Raw genomic sequence first — 20,497 nt, 5'->3', positions numbered from 1 at the left:
ATTTAGTCTCTACTGCTGCGTTATCCATAAGAACATAGAACATAAGAGATTTACAAACGAGAGGGGGCCATTTGGCCCATCAAGCTCGTTTGGGGTTCAGCATCTGATGCACTATAGATAATACTGGTTAATATTAATTTCCATAGATGTTTTTGTTTGATTTAATGGTTGTATTGTGCATTGAAAACTGGTTAACAGACAGGAAGCAGCGAGTAGTTATTAGAGGTACAATGTCACAGTGGGCCTGCGTTCATAGTGGGGTACCACAGGGTTCAATTTTAGGACCACTATTGTTCCTAATTTACATTAATGTTTTGACACCAATACATACAGTAAACTGGTTAAATTTACAGACGACACCAAGGTGGGTGGTGTAGCAGATACTGAACTAGCAGCACAGAGGCCACAATGGGATCTTGTTTTAATTAGTGACTGGACTGATACCTGACAAATGAAATTTAACATAGATAAATGTAAGGTAATCCATGCAGGGAGCAGAAATATAAAGTACAGATATTTTATGGGTTCCACTGAAATAAAGGTAGCTGATTATGAGAAAGACCTCGGTGTGTATGTTGATGCCTCCATGTCCCACTCTCGCCAGTGTGGGGAAGCAATAAAAAAGGCCAATAGGATGTTGGGTTACATCTTTTGATGTGTGGAGGTGATGCTACGATTATACAATTCATTGGTAAGACCCCACCTAGAATATTGTGTGCAGGTTTGGTCACCATACCTTAAAAAAGACAGGGAAAGGGTACAACGTAGGGCCACAAGAATGATTCCTGGTCTTAGAGGAATGTCTTATGAGGAGAGGTTAGCTGAGCTGAATCTGTTTAGCCTCGAGCAAAGGAGACTAAGGGGGGACATGATCCAGATATATAAGATTCTAACAGGTCTGGATGCTGTTCAGCCAAATGGCTACTTCAAAATTAATTTAAATACTACAACTCGTGGCCATAAGTGGAAATTAGCGGGAGAACATTTTTAAATGAATTTGAGAAAGCACTTCTTTACACGGTGTGTAGTTAGAATATGGAATAGTCTTCCTGTTAGTGTAGCGCAAGCTAAAACCCTGGGGTCTTTTAGATCAGAGCTAGATAAGATTTTAACAACTCTGAGCTATTAGTTAAGTTCTCCCCAAACATTCGGCCCATCAAGCTTGTTTGAACTAAACCTTGTTTGTTCTTATGCTGTTTTGTGACTGATTTTGCAGTTGCCATCTGTTGTTTGTGTTGATCAACTTTTTAAAATTAATATTAACAAAAATGTGATTTTTTTTGAGAGCATTTGACACAAATCTTACATTTTAATTTAAAGAGAGCATCCTTATATATGGTTTATTTCGACCAGCATCTTGGTGATGACATTAGCCAAGGGCAACTAGCATGTTTGAACTGTGTGCTGAGTGACTGTATGAAAAAATAAATAGCTTGATCTAAGTGGTAATGGTGGTAGTCCCCCAGATCACATTATTACTAGCTACTATTACTAGGTACTAGGAGAGAGGTACAAGTACTAGGAGAACCGATTTACAAAGTTCACTGTTTACAGTGATATCAGTAACCTCTGTCCTAAACAGACTCCCATCACACTTGCTATTTTGTATGACAAAAAACATATTTAAACGTTTATAACCTAATTACGACTGAAGCACATAAGAAATTTTACCATTGCTGAATAAACATTGTAGAATCTGCATAAGGCAGAATCTCTCTTTCTTCCTTAATGTTAATCTATGCTTTGCAAAATAACATACTACATCAACTGCTCTAAATTGTGGGAAGAAAGTCAAGACAAATATTGATGCTTTCTGCACTTGTCAGTGCATCGCATGCATTTTCCCCATGGTTTTGCTTCTCAGTGTGTAAGGTGAGGACAAAGGCTTCATTTAAGGTGATCAGTTGCACTCATGATAAGCCAGCAGTCTCAGTCCTCAGATTAACTGAGAGCTCCAGCTGAATAATGTAATATAAGAATGCAATGTTCATCATTTTTGTGTGCTTAGAATTAAAGAAAGTATGCTTATTTTATCACGCTGTGTTTATATAGATAAATACAGAGCATATATAAATTCGTAGACAAGTGCACGATTTTAAATTACTTCCCATTGCATCAATTAAAAAGGTCAGTGATTATAGAGTACAGAAATTAAGTATGTCCATTATTTAGGATAAAGATTTGTGGTTAGAAATTTAGGGATAAATGCAAACCACCTTGGATCTCCTAAAAGTTCCCATAAAAACAGTCAATCGTTACTTTGAACTGATAAGAATAAGGTCTTGTAGTTGGAGTTCGAGTCAAAAACAGAAACATGAAACATCTGTAAATTAGGTAAAGGCTACAAAGACGTTTGCTGGCGCCCTCTTGCTAACACGTTGCGAAATGTATCGCTTGAAGATCATTGATGAAGAATCCGTAGTTATTCTACTTGAGAAAAACTTATCAAAGGCGTGGTCTCTTCGACCTATCAGATCATCTTAAAAACAAGTATACACGCACGCACACACACACATATATATATATATATATATATATATATATATATATATAGATATACAATTCATATAAATAAATAAGGATAAATAAAAATGCATAAACATGAATCTGGTTTCTTCCGAACGCACAGACAATGACAGGCGATTGCGTCAGCCCTTGTTTTTGCATTAGCCAATCAGTAATCCAGGTTAGAGTCCGGCCTCCAGACGAACCCTCCAACTTTCCACGCCCCTTTTAAACAGCCAATCAGGAATGAGACTCTCAGTAAAATATATTGACCGGTTCTTTCCTCCAAGAACAAGTTTTTAGCGTTGGGTCAGCAAAGGATAGTAATTTATTGCGGTAGAAATTAAAACAGAATTATTCCTTAAAGCGAAGCGATGAACTGTGGAGCACTGAGACGCACTTTTTTAACTTAAACGTAATACGTAGAATTTCACTGTTAGTTTACATTTTACTTTAAAGGAGACAAGTAGAGCGACTGTTCCTGGGGACAACAGAAATCACCTATTACTGACCTGCAACTGTAAACCGGTTATTACCATTCAAGCCTAAAGCTCATTCCTTGCTGAGACCACGATGGATTCGGGCGGCAAGGTAAGATTCTATAAGTGTAAAGCTCGTACGTGATTTTATTAATCAGTGCTTCCGCATTTAGTCCGTCATGATCCGCAGCAAAGGTTTTTCAGAATAAATATACGGGAAAATGGTTCTTTTGGCGCTTTGTTTTCCGTCACTGTAGGCACCCTAGAAACGTGTCGGTTTCCGGCAAGAGGACGGCCTTTCGCCGCTGCACTGCCGTGGCTGTGGCGTACGTGCGCTGCCTGAGTGACGCTGCTGTCGCATCATGCACTTACGCATGTGATTGATTCGTGCCGCATGCTTGATCCTCTTAAAATACCAGTATCCGTTTTAACTTTGTATATTATACCTAGTTAAACAAAGTATTTATTGGAAAAGAGCATTTTACTCTCATTTTCAGTTGTTCTAATTTTACTAGTTACTTTTTACGATGTGTATACAAACTATAAAAATTCTGAGTAATTACATAATTACAACAAAATCGTTAAAAGTCTTATTGTTTTTGCCTGTAGTTTGTTCTAATTCTCGTAAGTGTGTCCCAGATGAGGATGAGGGAGCTTTGTGGACGGCTGATCCCTAGCACGGGAGCTGGTCTTCGGGGGGAAGGGAAAATTGACGTGGAGCTCAGCACGCAGCCGTGTGTCCGTCTCCTGTTGCATTTAAGCCGGCCAGGGTTTGGTTGTGCACGTGTGTAGATGCCCGTAGGTGTGTCTTGTGACTGTCCATCAGCATCACACTACTGGAGTAATTGGACTTTTTCATCCACCCGTCCTTGTGTAAGTGAAAGCTTGCTTGTAGGGTGACTGACCTCACTTGCAGTATTATATCCTCCAGTAACACAGTGAGGTTTTTAGAAAGTTCTATGTTAACTGTGATCCATTATTGCCAGTGACACCACTGAAGCGCAGTATTGGTTCGACAGCATTTACTGGGGTGTAACAATATTCAGCTTTTCAGACTTTTGGGACACATTCAATACAGGGTTTCACATTGACAAAGTTGTACAAAAGTTGTACCTTAAAGGCACAACTTCAGAACCTGCTAGATTTTCGTCACCGTTTTTTTCTAACCATAGTGTCACTCATTTCTGATTCAGTTCCTTGGAGTTACTACCGCAGTGGTGTAAATATTTTAACCACCTTGCCCAGTTAAGAGCCAAAGAGATTCTCTATTTTTGTGGTGTATGGTTAAAGCAAATGGGTATTTGTTACACATCTGTTCTCAGGATAGTTACATGTGCTTCTCGTGCTTTTGGAAAGACGTTGGGGGTCGTGATCCAAAGCAGTGAGAGATCATTAGGGATCCAGCTGCTCTAAAGGGACAGAATGGAACTGACGGCCAACCACTGAGCACTCCAGATTGTAAAATATCCTTTTCACCATACTCTGGCAAGACTGAGTCCCAACGCCTCCCATGATTTTTGGGGGCTTTCACTTGCCCTAAGACAATTGGACGAGAAGGTTGTGTTTCCCTTAAACCTACGGGATTATGTTTGACAACAGACAATGATACAACCAATAGATGACTCTAATGGAAACCGTGAAGGTGTCCTCCCTGATAGGACATAATGTGCTCAGGTGATACTTCAGGGGGGGCAGGTGGCATCTGGTTTCCTGGTGATATTTGAGGCAAGCGGAGACGTGACTGCCTGCCAGGCTAAAGCTTCTGCGAATCTGGTTCTGTGGCCGTACGGTTTTCCCTGATCTTTTTAAGAATGGTTCTAGAGAAACGGTATGATGTAGGGATTTTAATACGTAATCCCAGAAATCATTTTAAGGGAAAGCCAAGATGTCCTCTGTTTCATGAGTGACCATTGGCCATCTGTGTCTGTCTGTCTGTCTGTCTGTCTGTCTGTCTTTAGTTTGCCCCTTCACCATTGCTGCTTGTAACTCCATCAGATACAGCGCCATCACATCACCTTGTGCTGGTGCACAGTAAGTGCCTGCAAGTCTGATGTCTGAAAATTATAACACTGAGGCTCCCTGTCTTATTTAAGTTCGGCACCACACTATAACTAGGCTAAGGTCACGTCTGCCGCCGTGCGCATTTATTACCGTTTGCGGTTCATATAAGTCGAAAATAATTATATCTTCCGCTTATAGATCCTCTGCAGTTTTTAGAGGAACGATCAGCGGCGCGTTCTTGTTTTCTTTGTCGATGTATATGTGGCATTAATTCGGTATTTCTCGCACTGACAAAGTCTGACTTCATTTTTGTATGGTAAGTGTAGGTGGTCGATTTTTTTTGGAAGTGACGGACGGCCGCTTATCTACCTGTTCGTTTCCATATAAGCAAATCTCTGGGGGGAGAACCAAATCAGGATGGGGAGCGCCGCGCGTTAAACGCCGCTGCTATAAGTGCTTTCTCACAATAGGTGTGTTCATGCTGGTGGCCTCGTTCGGCTGGAGGAAACATTTAGGGCAGAGTTTAAAACGATACCGGGAGCCATTTCAAGGCTGGGGCCGTGATGTAAGGATTAGGGGTGTGTGTGCGCGCGCTGCGCCGCCCCCTTCGGAAAGCGACGCGTCCAGCGCAAGGATCGTGGGGCGAATGAACTTTTCGCTTTGTAACTGTGAGCGCTACACGAAAAATACTAAGTCTAATATATTTCATTCAATGAACGCGTGCAATAAAAATGACACATCTTTTGTGTGTTGTTTGATTTGTACGTTTGTACACGTTTGTTTTGAGGGAGTATTCTTGCTGAAAAACCATGGAGGGGGTGTTTTATTTTATTAATTGTTATGAAATTTGTATGTTCTTTAAGGACTTTGGCAACAGTGTTTGAATTCCTGGATCGCTTATGATTCATGTCCTGTTTTCCTGGCTGGGAAAGCGACCCGTGTCTGAACCGGTTAACCCCGTGCGTCCTCATTGGCTGGCTGACCGTGTGTGTGTGTGTGTGTGTGTGAGTGAGAGAGAGAGAGAGAGAGAGAGAGAGAGAGAGAGAGAGAGAGAGAGAGAGAGAGAGAGAGAGTGAGTGTGAGTGAGTGAGTGAGTGAGTGAGAGAGAGAGAGAGAGAGAGAGTGTTGAGGGTGGTGCTTCACCCGTGAGATTGTAGACAGGAAGGAGTCCTGTACTGTTTGCCTCCACATCCTGACCTCTTCTCTCTCTCCAGCTGCAATCTCACGATTATCAGGGAGCACCCCCCAGGATGAGCAATCTTGAAATTTCTGCGGAAGCAGAGATTGCATTGTTGTCAATGAAAAATATTTAAGAGCAAAATGCAAGGGAGAAGACTGGTCCATGCTGATTATGGTCATACAAAGCCCTTTTTGCTCCACCCTTAACATTTTTTTAATTTGAAATAGTCCGAAGTTATGTAGATGACTTTAATTAACCTCTTGAGCCAGACCTTAGGCATAATGGCACAATTGGAATACCCTTTGTGAGGTAGGAGTATGTTTGAGTTCTGACAGTGAATGCTCCGATTGCTATGACAAGTTTTTTTTGGTTTGTTTTCAACATCAAATCCCGGCTTTCTCTAAAACAATTATAGTAGCTGATGGAGGTGTAGAGAGGAAGATCAGTCCTGCTCTTTTGATGCAGACCTGCTGCTGGTATTATTATTCAAATCAAAAACCTTTCAGCAAATTATTTTACAGGGAATTGAGTATAAGATCTTTTAATTATCACGTACACAAAGCAACAGGAAATTGGTGTTGCTGGGTGTGTTGATTTAGAGTCCCTAAGATGCCGTTGGTCTTGCCCATACGTGTGTTCCTTCCTCCCTCGCGAACAGTGTGTATTGCCGGCCTTTTCAGAGAAACCATGTCTGCGTTTCACAGCTTCACAACAAGCTTGTGTTAGATCCAAAAATTGGGATGTAAAGTGTGCCCCCTTCACTCCGAGGCAGAAGGCGGCACTGTGAAATAGCCCTGTCTTCCCCAGGTGTGCTGGAGTTGAATGATGTTGTAACTTTAATTGTATTTAATATTGATGTAATACAACAGCACTGTAATCTGCAATGAAACGTACAGATCCCTACGCTGACTTCAGACATACCAGACATACCTGACGTTGCTGCTTTGACGTTGCTGCATTTGAAACATAGACGAGTGTTACGCTTCCGCGGCTAAAGCGTTAGGACATGTTTTCAGGATGAAATGTTTCCATTTATACACGTTTTAAGTAAGTTCCTGAATTAATATGGTGGGGGGGGGGGGGGGTGGCCTTCACCAGCAAGGTCTCGACTCTTTCAGTTGTCAAGTCACACTCAGCCAGGATGTATTGATGCCGTCTGTGAATCTCTTCAACGTTTTATGGCGTTTAGGTTCCATTCGGCTCTTCTGTTCTCTTGCTTCTGCAATACTCTATTCGACTGACCTGAAACCTCTGTAATATTTTCGTTGCAGCAAGTAACCTTTGCGCTGATGCTGGCAGTGGGAACTGCTGTGATCGGCTCACTCCAGTTTGGCTACAACACCGGTGTCATCAACGCACCTCAAGAGGTAAGGTTGTTTGGTATTGGCGGGGGTGGGGCAGGCTATATTTACTCTGCTTGACGTGGTTCTGCATGTTGCCGCATTTTCCTGTATGCCCTGCCTCTCATCAGCTGGGTTGTCAGGTGCTAGAGGGCTGGCTAATTATAGGCCTGTGCATTTGTATGTGTTTTTTTTTCCCCCCACCTTTTTATGGATGTCCTCCTTGCATGTGACTGTGTCCTATCACGCACTTGGACGAGCTGGGAAACCTCGGGAAATGCTCCTTGTTGTGGTACCTTCGTCGGTGGTGTGAGAGAAGCGTTTTATTTTGATGTGCACTTGTCTGCGAAAGGCACTCAGCAGCTGTCAGCACATGGCATCACCGGGCCAAGAAATCTAAATTCAGGCCTCGCTGTCTTGAGCTAGTTAGCGATGTCACTTCGAAAATGACCCCGGGCAATAAGGGGCGATGATTATGAAAGGAATCGATGTCTCAGGCGCGATAGACTGGCAGAGTTGGTCCCCACACAGAACGCAAATAGCGGCCCCGATTAGCATAGCTTTGCTAGGAATTCTCTTCCTGATTTGCTGCCCTTTAGTCGTGGGATAAATGTTATGTTTTACAGACTGACCCTGATATGCTTGAAAGCTTGTTTAGTGCCTCATGGGCTTGTGAGGGACACATTCTTCCTAATTTTGTTCGGTCTTGTACATTCTCGGCCTGATGAATGTAAATGCAAAGAACGTTAAACTGGATTAGCGTCCTGGGACATATGGATGTATGGCATTGCCAAGCGCGTGACCAGACGGAAGCGGACCTGCCTCGTAGGTAGAAGAAAAGGGGTAGCACATAGTTCAGGGCTTACACAGCATGCCACGATATTTACTTAGAACACTGTAAACCTGCTTGACTTAATCCTCTTCCCAGTTGAAAGTCGACACGTTAAAGGAATGCAGTGGGTGAGATGGCCAGGTTTAAATGCCGAACTGTCAGGGATCTCTCATGAATTTTTTTTTGGGAGGTAGGGTTTGTGACCGGTCATGGGGTCTGGGGGAGAATTGACCTTGGGGAAAAGTTTAGAAGTCAGATTCTGTAAGGAGAGCCCAGTGCCTGTACTGAAGGCAGTCCCTTGTTTGTCAACAATGAGTCACAGGATTCTGGGGAAAGCTGGTAACTGGACACTCTGGCCCCCAGGATCTGTATCAAATGTTTCTTGCCAATAGAGGTTGTCTGACCCCTATTGGTTGGTTCCTGTACTGCAGTCCTCCAATTGTTGACATGGGAAACATTTTTGTTTGTTGATGCTTATTATTATGCTTAAATTTTCCTTTATCTGCGGTGGGCAGGGTGAATTTGAAAATCAGTTCTTCCAGCCATTGTTGTGAGCATAGGCTTTACCCTGTTATCTTGCCGGCAGATCATCGAGGCCTTCTACAATGAAACATGGTTCGACCGTTATGGTACAAGCATCACCAAGACAGCACTCACCACGCTGTGGTCCATCTCGGTCTCTGTCTTCTCTGTGGGCGGCATCATCGGCTCCTTCTCCGTGGGCCTCTTTGTCAATCGCCTCGGCAGGTAGGCCCATCCCACGCCCGTCCCACGCCCATCCCACGCCTGTCCTTTACCCTGATCTCAATTTTATGCAGCTTAAGGACACCTCTCCACTCAGTTTTGTTTTTCTAATGTGCCCCACTAATGAATTTAATGAGCTTTAAAAGGTTTGTGGAAATTCTTGCTGTTTTCACCTTCTTTTGTTGTTTTTTCGTAAATAAATGTGTGAATATTGGACTATTTTGTAACTCTGGGATTGACACCCCCCAACAGGAAGAACTCCATGCTGGTGGCTAACATCCTGGCATTCCTCTCGGCAGCCTGTATGGGCTTCTCCAAGTTGGGGGGTTCCTGGGAGATGCTGATCCTTGGCCGCTTCATAGTGGGGCTGTACTCCGGCCTCTCCACTGGCTTCGTGCCCATGTACGTGGGCGAGATCTCTCCCACCAACCTCCGCGGGGCGCTGGGCACCCTCCACCAGCTAGGGGTCGTAATCGGCATCCTCATCGCGCAGGTACAGTCTGCCACCTCCGCTTCTAAATCCGCTCGACGTTTTTACTTGCTAAGTGCTTTACTCCGGCTAATAACATCAAGACTCACACTTGATCTATTGCAAGTCGGTTGCTATTGAATAGCTATTCCAAGAATGTAACTTAAGAATGAGCAGTAATATAATAATAATAACTGAATAGATGAGTGATACTTGAGTGTATGAGGAGCTGGGATAGTTCCAGTTATATAGTTTAGTCATCATCATGGTGGTTATATAAAGTACAACTGAAGTGTTGATTCCCCCCCACCCAGGTGTTTGGCCTTGAGGCCATCTTGGGCAACGAGACCATGTGGCCCTTCCTGCTGGGCCTCACCTTCTTCCCAGCCTTGCTACAGTGCATCCTGTTGCCCTTCTGCCCCGAAAGCCCTCGCTTCCTGCTCATCAACCGCGGCGAGGAGAACAAGGCCAAGAACAGTGAGTCTGCCGCACACATCCAGCGGGATGAGCCCCGCTAAACCACACGCGTGTCAGGCCCGCGTGTTTCTGACGCGCGCGTCAGGCCCGCGTGTTTCTGACGCGCGCGTCAGGCCCGCGTGTTTCTGACGCGCGCGTCAGGCCCGCGTGTTTCTGACGCGCGCGTCAGGCCCGCGTGTTTCTGACGCGCGCGTCAGGCCCGCGTGTTTCTGACGCGCGTCGGGTCTCGTCAGTGGTGGGATTCGGCTAACCGAAAGGTTAGCCGCGATAACTGCCGATCTGCTAACTGCGAAGTTTAATTTGATAACGCTAAACCAATAAACCGGAAAAACATTAGCATAAGCCAACAAGTTATGCAACTAAGCGGGAAATACAGCTTAGTGCTTAGTGGATTAGCGAAATCCTGGCCACTGCTGAGTCTCATTAAATAAATCCAATACAATTTATATGGAATTTTAAGCATGCAATTTAAGTGGTGTTTGTATATAACAACTAGTAGGAGGGGAATTAAATGTGGTTCTTGGGCTTGTCATGACCTCCTCACGATGGTCATCTCACTTCTATTACTCCAGTTCTGATTAAGCTGCGAGGCACCAGCGACGTGACTGTCGACATGCTGGAAATGAAGGAGGAGAGCCGGCAGATGATGAGCGAGAAGAAGGTGACGCTGAAAGAGCTGCTCCTGTCACAGCAGTACCGCCAGCCGCTGCTGGTGGCAGTCATGCTGCATCTCTCCCAGCAGCTCTCGGGGATCAATGCTGTAAGTGCCATGCTGTTACCCCAGCACACCTGAAACACAAGTTAAAGCGCGTAACGCTCTCAACAGCGTTTTATTTATGGCTGTAACAAGGCATCTGTTGCCTGACTGATGTTGATCATGGAACGTGGAACGTAGTTTTGCCAACTGGGTTTAGTTGTTCCCAGATTTGCATGAATATTTATCGTTTGTAGCCTTAATTTTTCCTGCGTAGAACCCCCCCCCCCCCTCCATTTTACTGTTGCCCCCTGTGTACCTGCCCTGAAAATAATTTTGTGCCACCACTGTTCATAACCCTCCTTTGTCTTTCTGTTTCAGGTCTTCTACTATTCCACTGACATTTTCAAAAGGGCGGGGGTCTCTCAACCCGTCTACGCCACCATTGGAGCTGGGGTGGTCAACACAGCCTTCACTGTTGTTTCAGTAAGTTCCACCAAACCAAGATTTCTGGTTGCTTTACGTTGGCATGCTTGATATGTCCAAGGATGCCCCGGGTGGCGCTACCTGTTCTCCAGCTCTCATCAGAGTTTATATTTTTGTAACTTTGAGAGCCACCAGAGGTTTATATGAGCTTCTCATTAATGTGTCACCATTAAGATGGATCTCTTTAGACAAGCTTTCGTTCACAAACTCAAGGGTAGTTTCAGGATGTCTTGTAGTGTGTTTGTGATTGTATGTGTGTGTGTTTGTGTGTGTTTTTTTCCTGGCACTATGTAGCCCTGAATTGTTTCAGTAAAATATCCACCTAAATCTATGTACATGGCTTCGGGTTAAGATGTCAGCTGAGTAACAGAATGTAAATGCGAAGTGTCTCTGTGCTCCCGTTCACCGGCCATTTCCGCACCCTAATGCTCTCTCCCCGATACCCAGTTGTTCATCGTGGAGCGTGCTGGACGTAGGTCCCTCCACCTGGTCGGCCTGCTGGGGATGGCTGGTTCTGCTCTCCTGATGACCATTGCTCTGAATCTACTGGTACGTCGCTCATTAAATGATCAGTGCTTGTTCTGCTCCTATAAGGAGAATTCCCATGTCCGCACTCCTTTATGTTGCTTATAAGTACCTACTTTTGAACGGCCGTTCTCCGTATAGGTTCTTTGTGGTTCCTTATTTCTGTATGTGCTCCATTTCCTCGCCACAGGAGCAGCTCGAATGGATGTCTTACATCAGCATCATAGCCATCTTCTGCTTCGTGGCCTTCTTCGAGATCGGACCCGGGCCCATCCCCTGGTTCATCGTGGCCGAGCTCTTCAGCCAGGGCCCCCGCCCATCTGCCATGGCTGTTGCCGGTTTCTCCAACTGGACGGCCAACTTCATAGTGGGAATGGGCTTCCAGTACGTCCAGGTCAGTATCTTTACTGGCCATTAAGGGCACCCTACTGGTTCAACTCCAAATCCATGTTGCAGCTCTAGCAGGACAGGAACGTGGGGAACCGACTTATTGGAAAGGTGTCCAGTGGTGTCCACGATTAACCTTCTGTATGACCTCCTCCCCCCCCCCCCCCCCCATTCTGCTGCCATTGATTGCTGCAGATCGCATGGCTGTGTGCTTAATTAAACACCTGTATGTCAGCGATGGATGTGTGTTGTGTGGCCAATTCCTGTAATTACTACGGGTGTTCCGGCATTTTTGCCCGTATGGTCTATGTTCCCTGTGGCTGAAAGAGTGCATGGAAACTGGGAAAGGATCCATTTAAACTGGACACTTGTTTATAGTGATGTTAAGGTATATGCTCTTAGAGGATTGAGGTCATGCCTAAGGAAATGGGATTAGACTTTCTGCATGCATGAATATGCTACTGGCAGCTATCGGGATATGAAACGTCCTTCAGATGTGCTGTGATCTCTACTAAGCTTGTTTCATAAGATCTGTGTCTCAGTCATCTCTTCCTTCTCCTCCCTCCCCACAGCAACTGTGCGGCCCCTATGTCTTCATCATTTTCATCGTGTTCCTGCTCTTCTTCTTCGGATTCACCTACTTCAAGGTACCTGAGACCAAGGGGCGGACATTCGACGAGATCGCAGCGGGCTTCCGCTCAGAGAAGCCACCTGCTGAGGAGCTCAACAGCCTGGGTGCCGGTGCTGATTCCGAGCTCTGAGACCCCCCCCCACCCAAATCCCAACACATCCCCCCCAACACACAGTCATACGAGACGGCAGATTCCAACTACTGACAGACTCATAAAAAATGAGTGTCTCTGGTTTCTGAGGATGGGCAATTCTTCGTATTGGGGGTGTAGGTGAAAATGATGTGATCAGGACCATTGTGAAAATGTGGGCTTTTATGGGGGGTTATTTAAAGGGTGAAAGTATCTGAGGACGAGTTTCGTTCAATTGCTGTATGTCTTGGATTTTATTTTCCTTTACTTTTTATGGTGTGGATGTCCTCTCTGCGCGTCTGCAGAATCGCAATAAGCACAGTTGGCACATTAAGATTTTTAAATGTAATCTGCATTGTTTTTTTCCTGGGTTTTGCTCCAAATTCGGACCTCCTGCTTTTCTGCTTCCTTCAATATGAGATGAACCAACCTTTGATGATTGAAGAGCAGTGCTGGATACCCGAGGTCAATCTCTCACAATCAGATATAAATGCAGTGGGGGTGCTTGTGCAAGTTAGTGGAGGGGTCGTCCCCTAGGGGGCGATCTTTTCAGTAACAGCATTTGTCACAGCCCAAGTATTTTTTCAGTATTTTTTTGTTTACCTTAATAGAAATCCAGAGTTACTGAGAGGTATTTATTGTAGTCTGATTGTATTTATTGCACAACTTTTAATCTTCAAAAGGCTGTTTTTATTCTAAGAAAGTTATGTAAATATTCTTTTTTTATATAAGATGCTGTTTGACCGTGGTAGTTTTATGAATTTGAATACTACTTAGTTTTTTAAAATTTTACATTTTTGTTAGACCTATCTATTTGCTGTAGTGTCTCCATTCAGATATTAGTCAGAAAAATATCCAGAAGACTGGTTTCAGTTGCTGTTCCGTTTTACGGTGGAAGCCCTTTACAGTATCATGAGATACTCCTATGTTACACATCCGAGTAGTTGTCTTAGTGAGCAGCCTTATGACGGTCATCCGACTGGATTTTTATTTACATTTTTTTGTCCACACCCGGTACGAATCCTCTGCAAAGTTACTGATTTTAACCCCCTCCACTCCCCTGGAAAAGTCAGTGCAATAATTACGTTGTTAAAATAAGGAAGTTTTAATGTTTAACGTCGTAAAATGTTAGTGTTGTGAATCAGTTCAGCTCAAAATCACCAGCAGAAATAGAGGGCACATTCCCTCTTTGCTGTGCTTGAATGTAAGCCCTCTCCGTACTGGGCTGGGGCATCTTAAACAGGGACCAATGTACAGCAGCAGTTAAAGCCTATCATCTGCTAGGAGTAAGTACTTCACTCACCAGCACTGATCCCAGGTCAGTGTGCAGCCTAGCATGTTTGAAAGCTGCACCGAGCACCTTTATGAAATGGATGACATTGTACAGATTTACACTAGAAGAATGTTGCCCAGACAAAGTGTTTCTCACAAGAATGTGCAACGAAGCAACTGAATTGGATTATTTTCCAAACTCGTCTTTGCAATATTCGATTTTGATATTTATAAGCCATTTATCTAATAGTTTAAAGGATTTTCCCCTCCATACGGCTCTGGAAAAAAATTGAGACCACAGCATAATTTTCAGTTTCACTCATTTCTCAATTTATTTGTATGCAAATGTGTAAAAGATGTTTTTTTTTTTTTTGCAACCTCCAGCCAGGCTCATCCCTGTTTCTCATTAATGAAGGGCTGCTTCCTTGCTTTATGGGTCTTCAGTCCTGCTTCTAGGAGCCTGATATGAACTGTCCTAGCAGTGCACTTCACACCTGCACTTAATGTTTACCATTCCTTTTGAAGGTCACTTGATGTCATCCTATTATTCATGTGAAACTGTCAGATAAGTTAAGTCATCTCTGGCATTAGAATGTCGCACTCTGTCTGGCTGGTTTCTGGTTGTTCCCGGTGTCTCTTGCTCGTTTTTTTTTTTTTTTTGAACCACGATCAAACCAGGGTTTGAAAATGCAGATTTTTAAGAACATAGAGTGGTCTCAATTTCCACAGCTGTGCGAGCACCTGTTTGGATTTCCCTGCACTATACAACAGCACCTATATATCGTTCTAGCCCAGGATGTCCAGTTGTTGGTCAGTCCTGGGTTAGTCCCATAGAACCAAAGCTTAACCACACTGCCTTTTGTTTCATTGTCACCAGCTGTGTTGCAGAAATGTTGACTGGGGAAAATAATGCTGAAAGTTGTTCATACAGTTATGCAAACACTGAGGTCAAGCAATAAATACTGTAAAAGTCTGAACTATACCCAGAGGATGGTGTCGCATACCGAAGAATGTAAATAGGTGTAATGATACATTGTTCGTATTTGAGATTATAAAAAAATCCTGAATTGTGTTTTGTGGAGATCTATCCCCAGTTGTATTTTCTTGTATTTCCACATTTTTTCCTGGTGTCTGAAAGTAAATGCATATTTGTTTGAAACTAATGCAACCTCACGACTGCTATTTTTTCTGATGTAAATGAACATTTATTATTTATTAGAAGTGCTTTTTGTTAGTGGTTTTTTCCAATTTGAATATTTGAATAAAAACAGAAAAAAATCTGTGGGCTGAAATGAGGAATATTTTGTAAATATTCCAACATGCATAACAGGATTGTTAGATCGCTTTTCCGATTATTCGCATAAAAAATCGTTGCACATATAACATACCTATGGTTCTTAATGGCTGCTTATTAACGAAACGTACATTAGGATTATGTCAATGTTAGTTCATGCCACAAGAGGGCAGCCTTTGCCTAGATTCACTTTCCCAAGAACAGTTTATCCAATGCATGGGGGTGATTACATATGTACTCTGTGCAATAAGGAGGCAAAAGCAGATCTATGCACCAAGAAGACCTAGGAAAATGCAGAGGGATGCACAAATTCCACACAAACATTTATAATCCAGTAAGCAAATAGTAATATGAGGACTTTTTTTCCCCAGATTTTGTCATTTCTGGTACGACATGCAGGTAAGCCAAGCTTCGGAGCTGGGTTTATGAGGCATTAAATAAACAAAGATACTATATGACTTAAGAAATGTTTCCTTTCTGGCCAAAGTACAGCTAATAAGGAAAAAACCATTTCCCTGAAAGCATGGAATTAAATGTGAGAAGGTAATGGGCTCGGGGCCTCTCTAAGACCGGGCTCGGGGCCTCTCTAAGACCGGGCTCGGGGCCTCTCTAAGACCGGGCTCATGGCCTCTGTAAGACCGGGCTCATGGCCTCTGTAAGACCGGGCTCGGGGCCTCTGTAAGACCGGGCTCGGGGTCTCTGTAAGACCAGGCTCGGGGCCTCTCTAAGACCGGGCTCGGGGCCTCTCTAAGACCGGGCTCGGGGCCTCTGTAAGACCGGGCTCATGGCCTCTGTAAGACCGGGCTCGGGGCCTCTCTAAGATCGGGCTCATGACCTCTGTAAGACCGGGCTCGGGGCCTCTGTAAGACCGGGCTTGGGGCCTCTCTAAGACCGGGCTCATGGCCTCTGTAAGACCGGGCTCGGGGCCTCTCTAAGACCGGGCTCATGGCCTCTGTAAGACCGGGCTCGGGGCCTCTATAAGACCGGGCTCATGGCCTCTGTAAGACCGGGCTTGGGGCCTCTCTAAGACCGGGCTCATGGCCTCTGTAAGACCGGGCTCGGGGCCTCTCTAAGACCGGGCTCGGGGCCTCTCTAAGACCGGGCTCATGGCCTCTGTAAGACCGGGCTCGGGGCCTCTGTAAGACCGGGCTTGGGGCCTCTCTAAGACCGTTCTGAGAAAAGTTAGCCTTTGTAAATTTGTCCGGCATGAGCTTGAGTGGGTGGTGAGTGGCTTAGGGGGGTAAGTGTCTTTCCCTGTCATCGGAGGCTTGCCAGTTTAAACCCCCCCTTGGCAACACTGTCACATGTTTGTGGCCCCCCAGTTCCATGGGGGCTGCACGCTGGCTGCAGCCCCAAAGCTGCAGAGAACAAGATGGGCCAGACGAGAAGAGTTCCGACCTACTTGTGCAAATAAAGGACCCATATTTATCACCACTGTTTTTGTTACTATTACTTCTACAAACTCATTTTGATGTCCTTTGCTGTACTGAAACAAAGTTACATTTTGTTGCAATTTTACAGTTTCCCAACTAATGCAGCACTTTGATGTTTTTTTTTTCTAAAAACATGTATGCCTGCATAGGACTCAGATGTGCAACATTTTCCTGATGACTGAACAAGCACAGCACCTGTCGCCTAGGGAGTGAAATGAAATGGTTCATGGAGACTAACACATCTGTTATAATTACCGCTGTGGTTTTTCTCAGGAAACCAGTGACTGGCACGCTCTGGTGTGAATGCATTTAATCAGAAGCATCTTATCCCAGACACCCATGATCTGACCCTGTATATGTGCAGAACGTCAGAGTGACAGGCCGCAAGCCTGTAACGTGAAGATTAACATGCTGCGAATGGAGGTGTTCCCCTTTCACGCTGGGCCCTCAGGGTGGGGGTGGGGGTGGGGGGGGTTAATTTGCCAGGGTTGTGCATCTCTCCTCAAACTGCACCGATTGCGTCGCTGTCAGAATGCGTCAGCCTTTCCCAGTATGGAGTTGCGTTGAATAAAACACGAAGTGGCAGGCCGGTCTCCGAGCTTCTGATTGGCCTAGAGCTTTGGGCCACCCGCAATACGGCAGTGGGCTGAATTTTTAATTTTATGATTTCCAAGTCTGGACAGAAGAGAGCTCCAGGATGAAGTGCAGGTTCTATTTAAAGACAGTTAAAGGGCTCCAGAAAAAGGCGAGTAGGAAAAGCCGCAAAGCACTCAGTGATGTTTGTCATCCAGAAAACAGTCTGCAGGGTCTCCTTCGTTACCTTTTAAAGATAAACAAAAATATTGTGGGGTCACAGCTTAATTTACCCGACTGTTGTAAATGTGGGTGGCACCTCAAACCTCCTGCTTTTCCTGTTTGGGGGGAGGGGGTTCCTTTGACATTTCAAAGATGTACAGAATTTATAGTTCATGGTTTTGTGTGTATATTGCCCAGCATCTCATTCAGGGTGCTTGTGCCCTGGGCTACCTGCAATGGACTTGGAAGGAATTTTACATCGGGGGGGATCAAATTTGCCCTGGTGATTGGGGGGTGCAATGCATATCGTGACATTGCAATGGGCAATGGGTAATGAAGACGATATTTTTAGAGCACCGTTATCATCCAGGGTGTGTCCTGCCTCCTGCCCTGTCCGTCTAGCAACAGGCTACAGGATTTCCATGACCCTGTACTGGTTAAGTCATTACAGAAAATGGATGGATAGAATAATGGCATTCAGCATTCATTTCAGAGCGGTTATATATATAATTAAATGGGATGAAACAAGACACTTGCCACAATCTTAATATAATTACCTGGCTAAATAAAGGTATTCAGTAGTACTGATTTCACTTTGTGTTAATTTTAGAAGTGACTGCAGTCTTCGGTGGTGTTTATTGTGGTAAATAAGACCAGTCTGTGGCTGTAAACAACGATAAACAGGCCCCCTTTTACAACACTTTACACAATATGCTGCACGCCCCTATCTGCTGTTTAGTGTGATAAAATGATGTATCCGTGTATGATGCAGTGTTCACACTCAAAATGTGTAAATCACTTGGATGTGGCTCTTAAACATCGCTTCTCTTTAAGCCTTGATAGTATGTTCCCAAAGTACCTCCTCTCCACAAGGGGGCACTAGATCCCAGCGACGAAGACGGCAGAGAATGCTCCTTGGGATCACGCAGTGAGACGCCGGAGGCACGTTACTATTTTTCCTGCATCTTGTTGTTCCCGTTACATCGCAACGGTGCAGCTGTGTGTCAGAACAGATTAGCAGCCTGTGGGAGCGTGAGCACGTGGCTGCCGTCCGCCGTGTTTTCCACATCAAAGTCACTGGTGAAAGCAAATCCCACTGGCTCTCCCAGAAAGGGATTTAGCATGAGCTTCATGCTGTATGGAGGCAATTACACAGCAAAGGGGCCCCGGAGTACCAGTTATTAAGTAACGCGACAGGTGGGCTGCTGATTAAGGTAGTGACGATTTAAATTCAGTTTTAAATCCAAGTTCGTTGAAATCCAAGGCTGCGATCTGCCGTTGAACCCTTCTTCTTCAGCAAAGATGTCGAGAGAAACTGGGCGGGGTGTAGAAATATGGGGGTGTTTTTTCGTTTAAAAGTCTCCCGAGCCAGCAAATAACAGAAAGCTCAGCTCGCCCTTCTGTGCGCAGCGTCTGTTATGCAAGATGCTTTTTTAGGATAGCAGAAAAAGAGAGGGAAGCTGCAAGTGTAGCAGTTAGGGACGTGGACTCATAGCGCAAAAACTGTGGTAAGGCGTTGCTGTTATACCTTTGAGTATTTATATTAGATTAGATTGACTTTATTAATCCCACAATGGGGAAATTCTTTAGAATTTAGTGTTTAACTGGTATTACTCCAAAAAAGTCATGCTGAAAATGCTTCTAAAATGTCAGTAAAGAAGGTAAATCTGAATCAGGTCAGTAGAATGAAGGGAGGAGAGAGGATTTGCAGGGAGGATCTATTTGAGGTGTCAGAGCCTCCTTGTTTGACATGTGAGCAGGCACCAAGCCCCCCCCCCACCCCCTTTGGCATCGCTATGGCGATACTTTCACTGCCAGACTGGGGAGCCCCACTGATGATGGCTCCACCCCTCAGAACACAGAGGGATCAAAGGGGCTGGCTGACAGCTCCCCCCACCCCCCCCCCCAGCATCGCTATGGCGATGCATTCGCTGTCAGACTGGGGAGCCGGCATCTGAGCACAAAGATAATGTGTGATGTGCAAATTAAGGCTCTCCACTGAGCTAAGAACACGAAAAAACGGCATGCAGTCGTATAGCTTGGTTTGCCTAAATTAGTTCATTTGCGGTTTTTTTTGTGTGTGTCTGCATTTACCTCTATCTCCAACTGGGGGTCACTTTGGCCTTATTGCTGTAGAGTATACTGCAGAGTTCCAATTACCCAGAAGTCTTCATTCCACCCCAACCCCTCCCTAAGACCCCAGACTTACCTCATGCAGTGAGGTGATGTCTGTCTGCTGACCCAGCCCCCCAGGACATCGACCACGAGCAGATAATCTAAAATTCCCCTGCATCCTAAGCAGATCAGGGAGCTGAGGGTAAGGGCAGGAGTATATGGACTCAGTAACAGTGATTCTCCTAATGAAAAAAATACACATTTATTACTGTTTTGATTTGTCCTACAAATAAAATAATAAAATAAAGTGCTAATAAAAAAATAAAATTTTCAAAGTTTTCAATGAATTGTACTGCTCGTTTGATTTGTATAACTGTTTGTTTGTATTTTGTTTTTGGGCAGGGTTGCCTGTGCCTTTCTCTTATTTTGTTTATGTTTTTGTTCATCATCCTTTGTTTTGGTCATTTCTCACATTCCCGATTCTTCCTGCAAAAACCACTTTCCATCACTTTTTCCTCCAGCTCAGTCAGCAAAACAAAACGAAAGGAGTTACTTGCGGTACTACCCCCGCAGGCTTCCTTGTGACTGACGTAAAAGGCACTGTGATTATCTGATCATTTAACAACAAAAAAAAATACCGTTGAGAAATTAATAGTGGAACGTCCCGACCAAAGCTGGAAAAGGTGGTGCATCCCATCACCGCCCACA

The 20,497-nt window shown here is 44.6% G+C and overlaps 1 protein-coding gene across 2 annotated transcripts; it reads left to right on the top strand.

Annotated features, from left to right (window-relative positions):
• The first annotated feature begins 2,789 nt into the window (after nt 1-2,789).
• LOC111857420 (solute carrier family 2, facilitated glucose transporter member 1-like) lies at nt 2,790-15,315 on the top strand. Of its 2 annotated transcripts, none has more exons than XM_072715130.1 (10): nt 2,790-3,096; nt 7,437-7,532; nt 8,924-9,084; nt 9,334-9,574; nt 9,865-10,027; nt 10,600-10,787; nt 11,103-11,207; nt 11,655-11,756; nt 11,923-12,126; nt 12,692-15,315. In XM_072715130.1, exons 1-10 carry the CDS (start codon nt 3,079-3,081, stop codon nt 12,878-12,880), a joined length of 1,467 nt encoding a protein of 488 aa, XP_072571231.1. In that variant the 5' UTR covers nt 2,790-3,078; the 3' UTR covers nt 12,881-15,315. The 2 variants fall into 2 exon arrangements, with proteins under 2 accessions (XP_072571231.1, XP_072571232.1); XM_072715131.1 differs by lacking the exon at nt 2,790-3,096 and adding an exon at nt 6,134-6,474.
• The last annotated feature ends 5,182 nt before the right edge of the window (nt 15,316-20,497 follow it).

Source organism: Paramormyrops kingsleyae, chromosome 8 (assembly GCF_048594095.1).
Source record: "Paramormyrops kingsleyae isolate MSU_618 chromosome 8, PKINGS_0.4, whole genome shotgun sequence".
NCBI lineage: Eukaryota > Metazoa > Chordata > Actinopteri > Osteoglossiformes > Mormyridae > Paramormyrops > Paramormyrops kingsleyae.
Note: the sequence above shows the minus strand (reverse complement) of the source record. Positions and strands in the feature narration are given on the sequence as shown.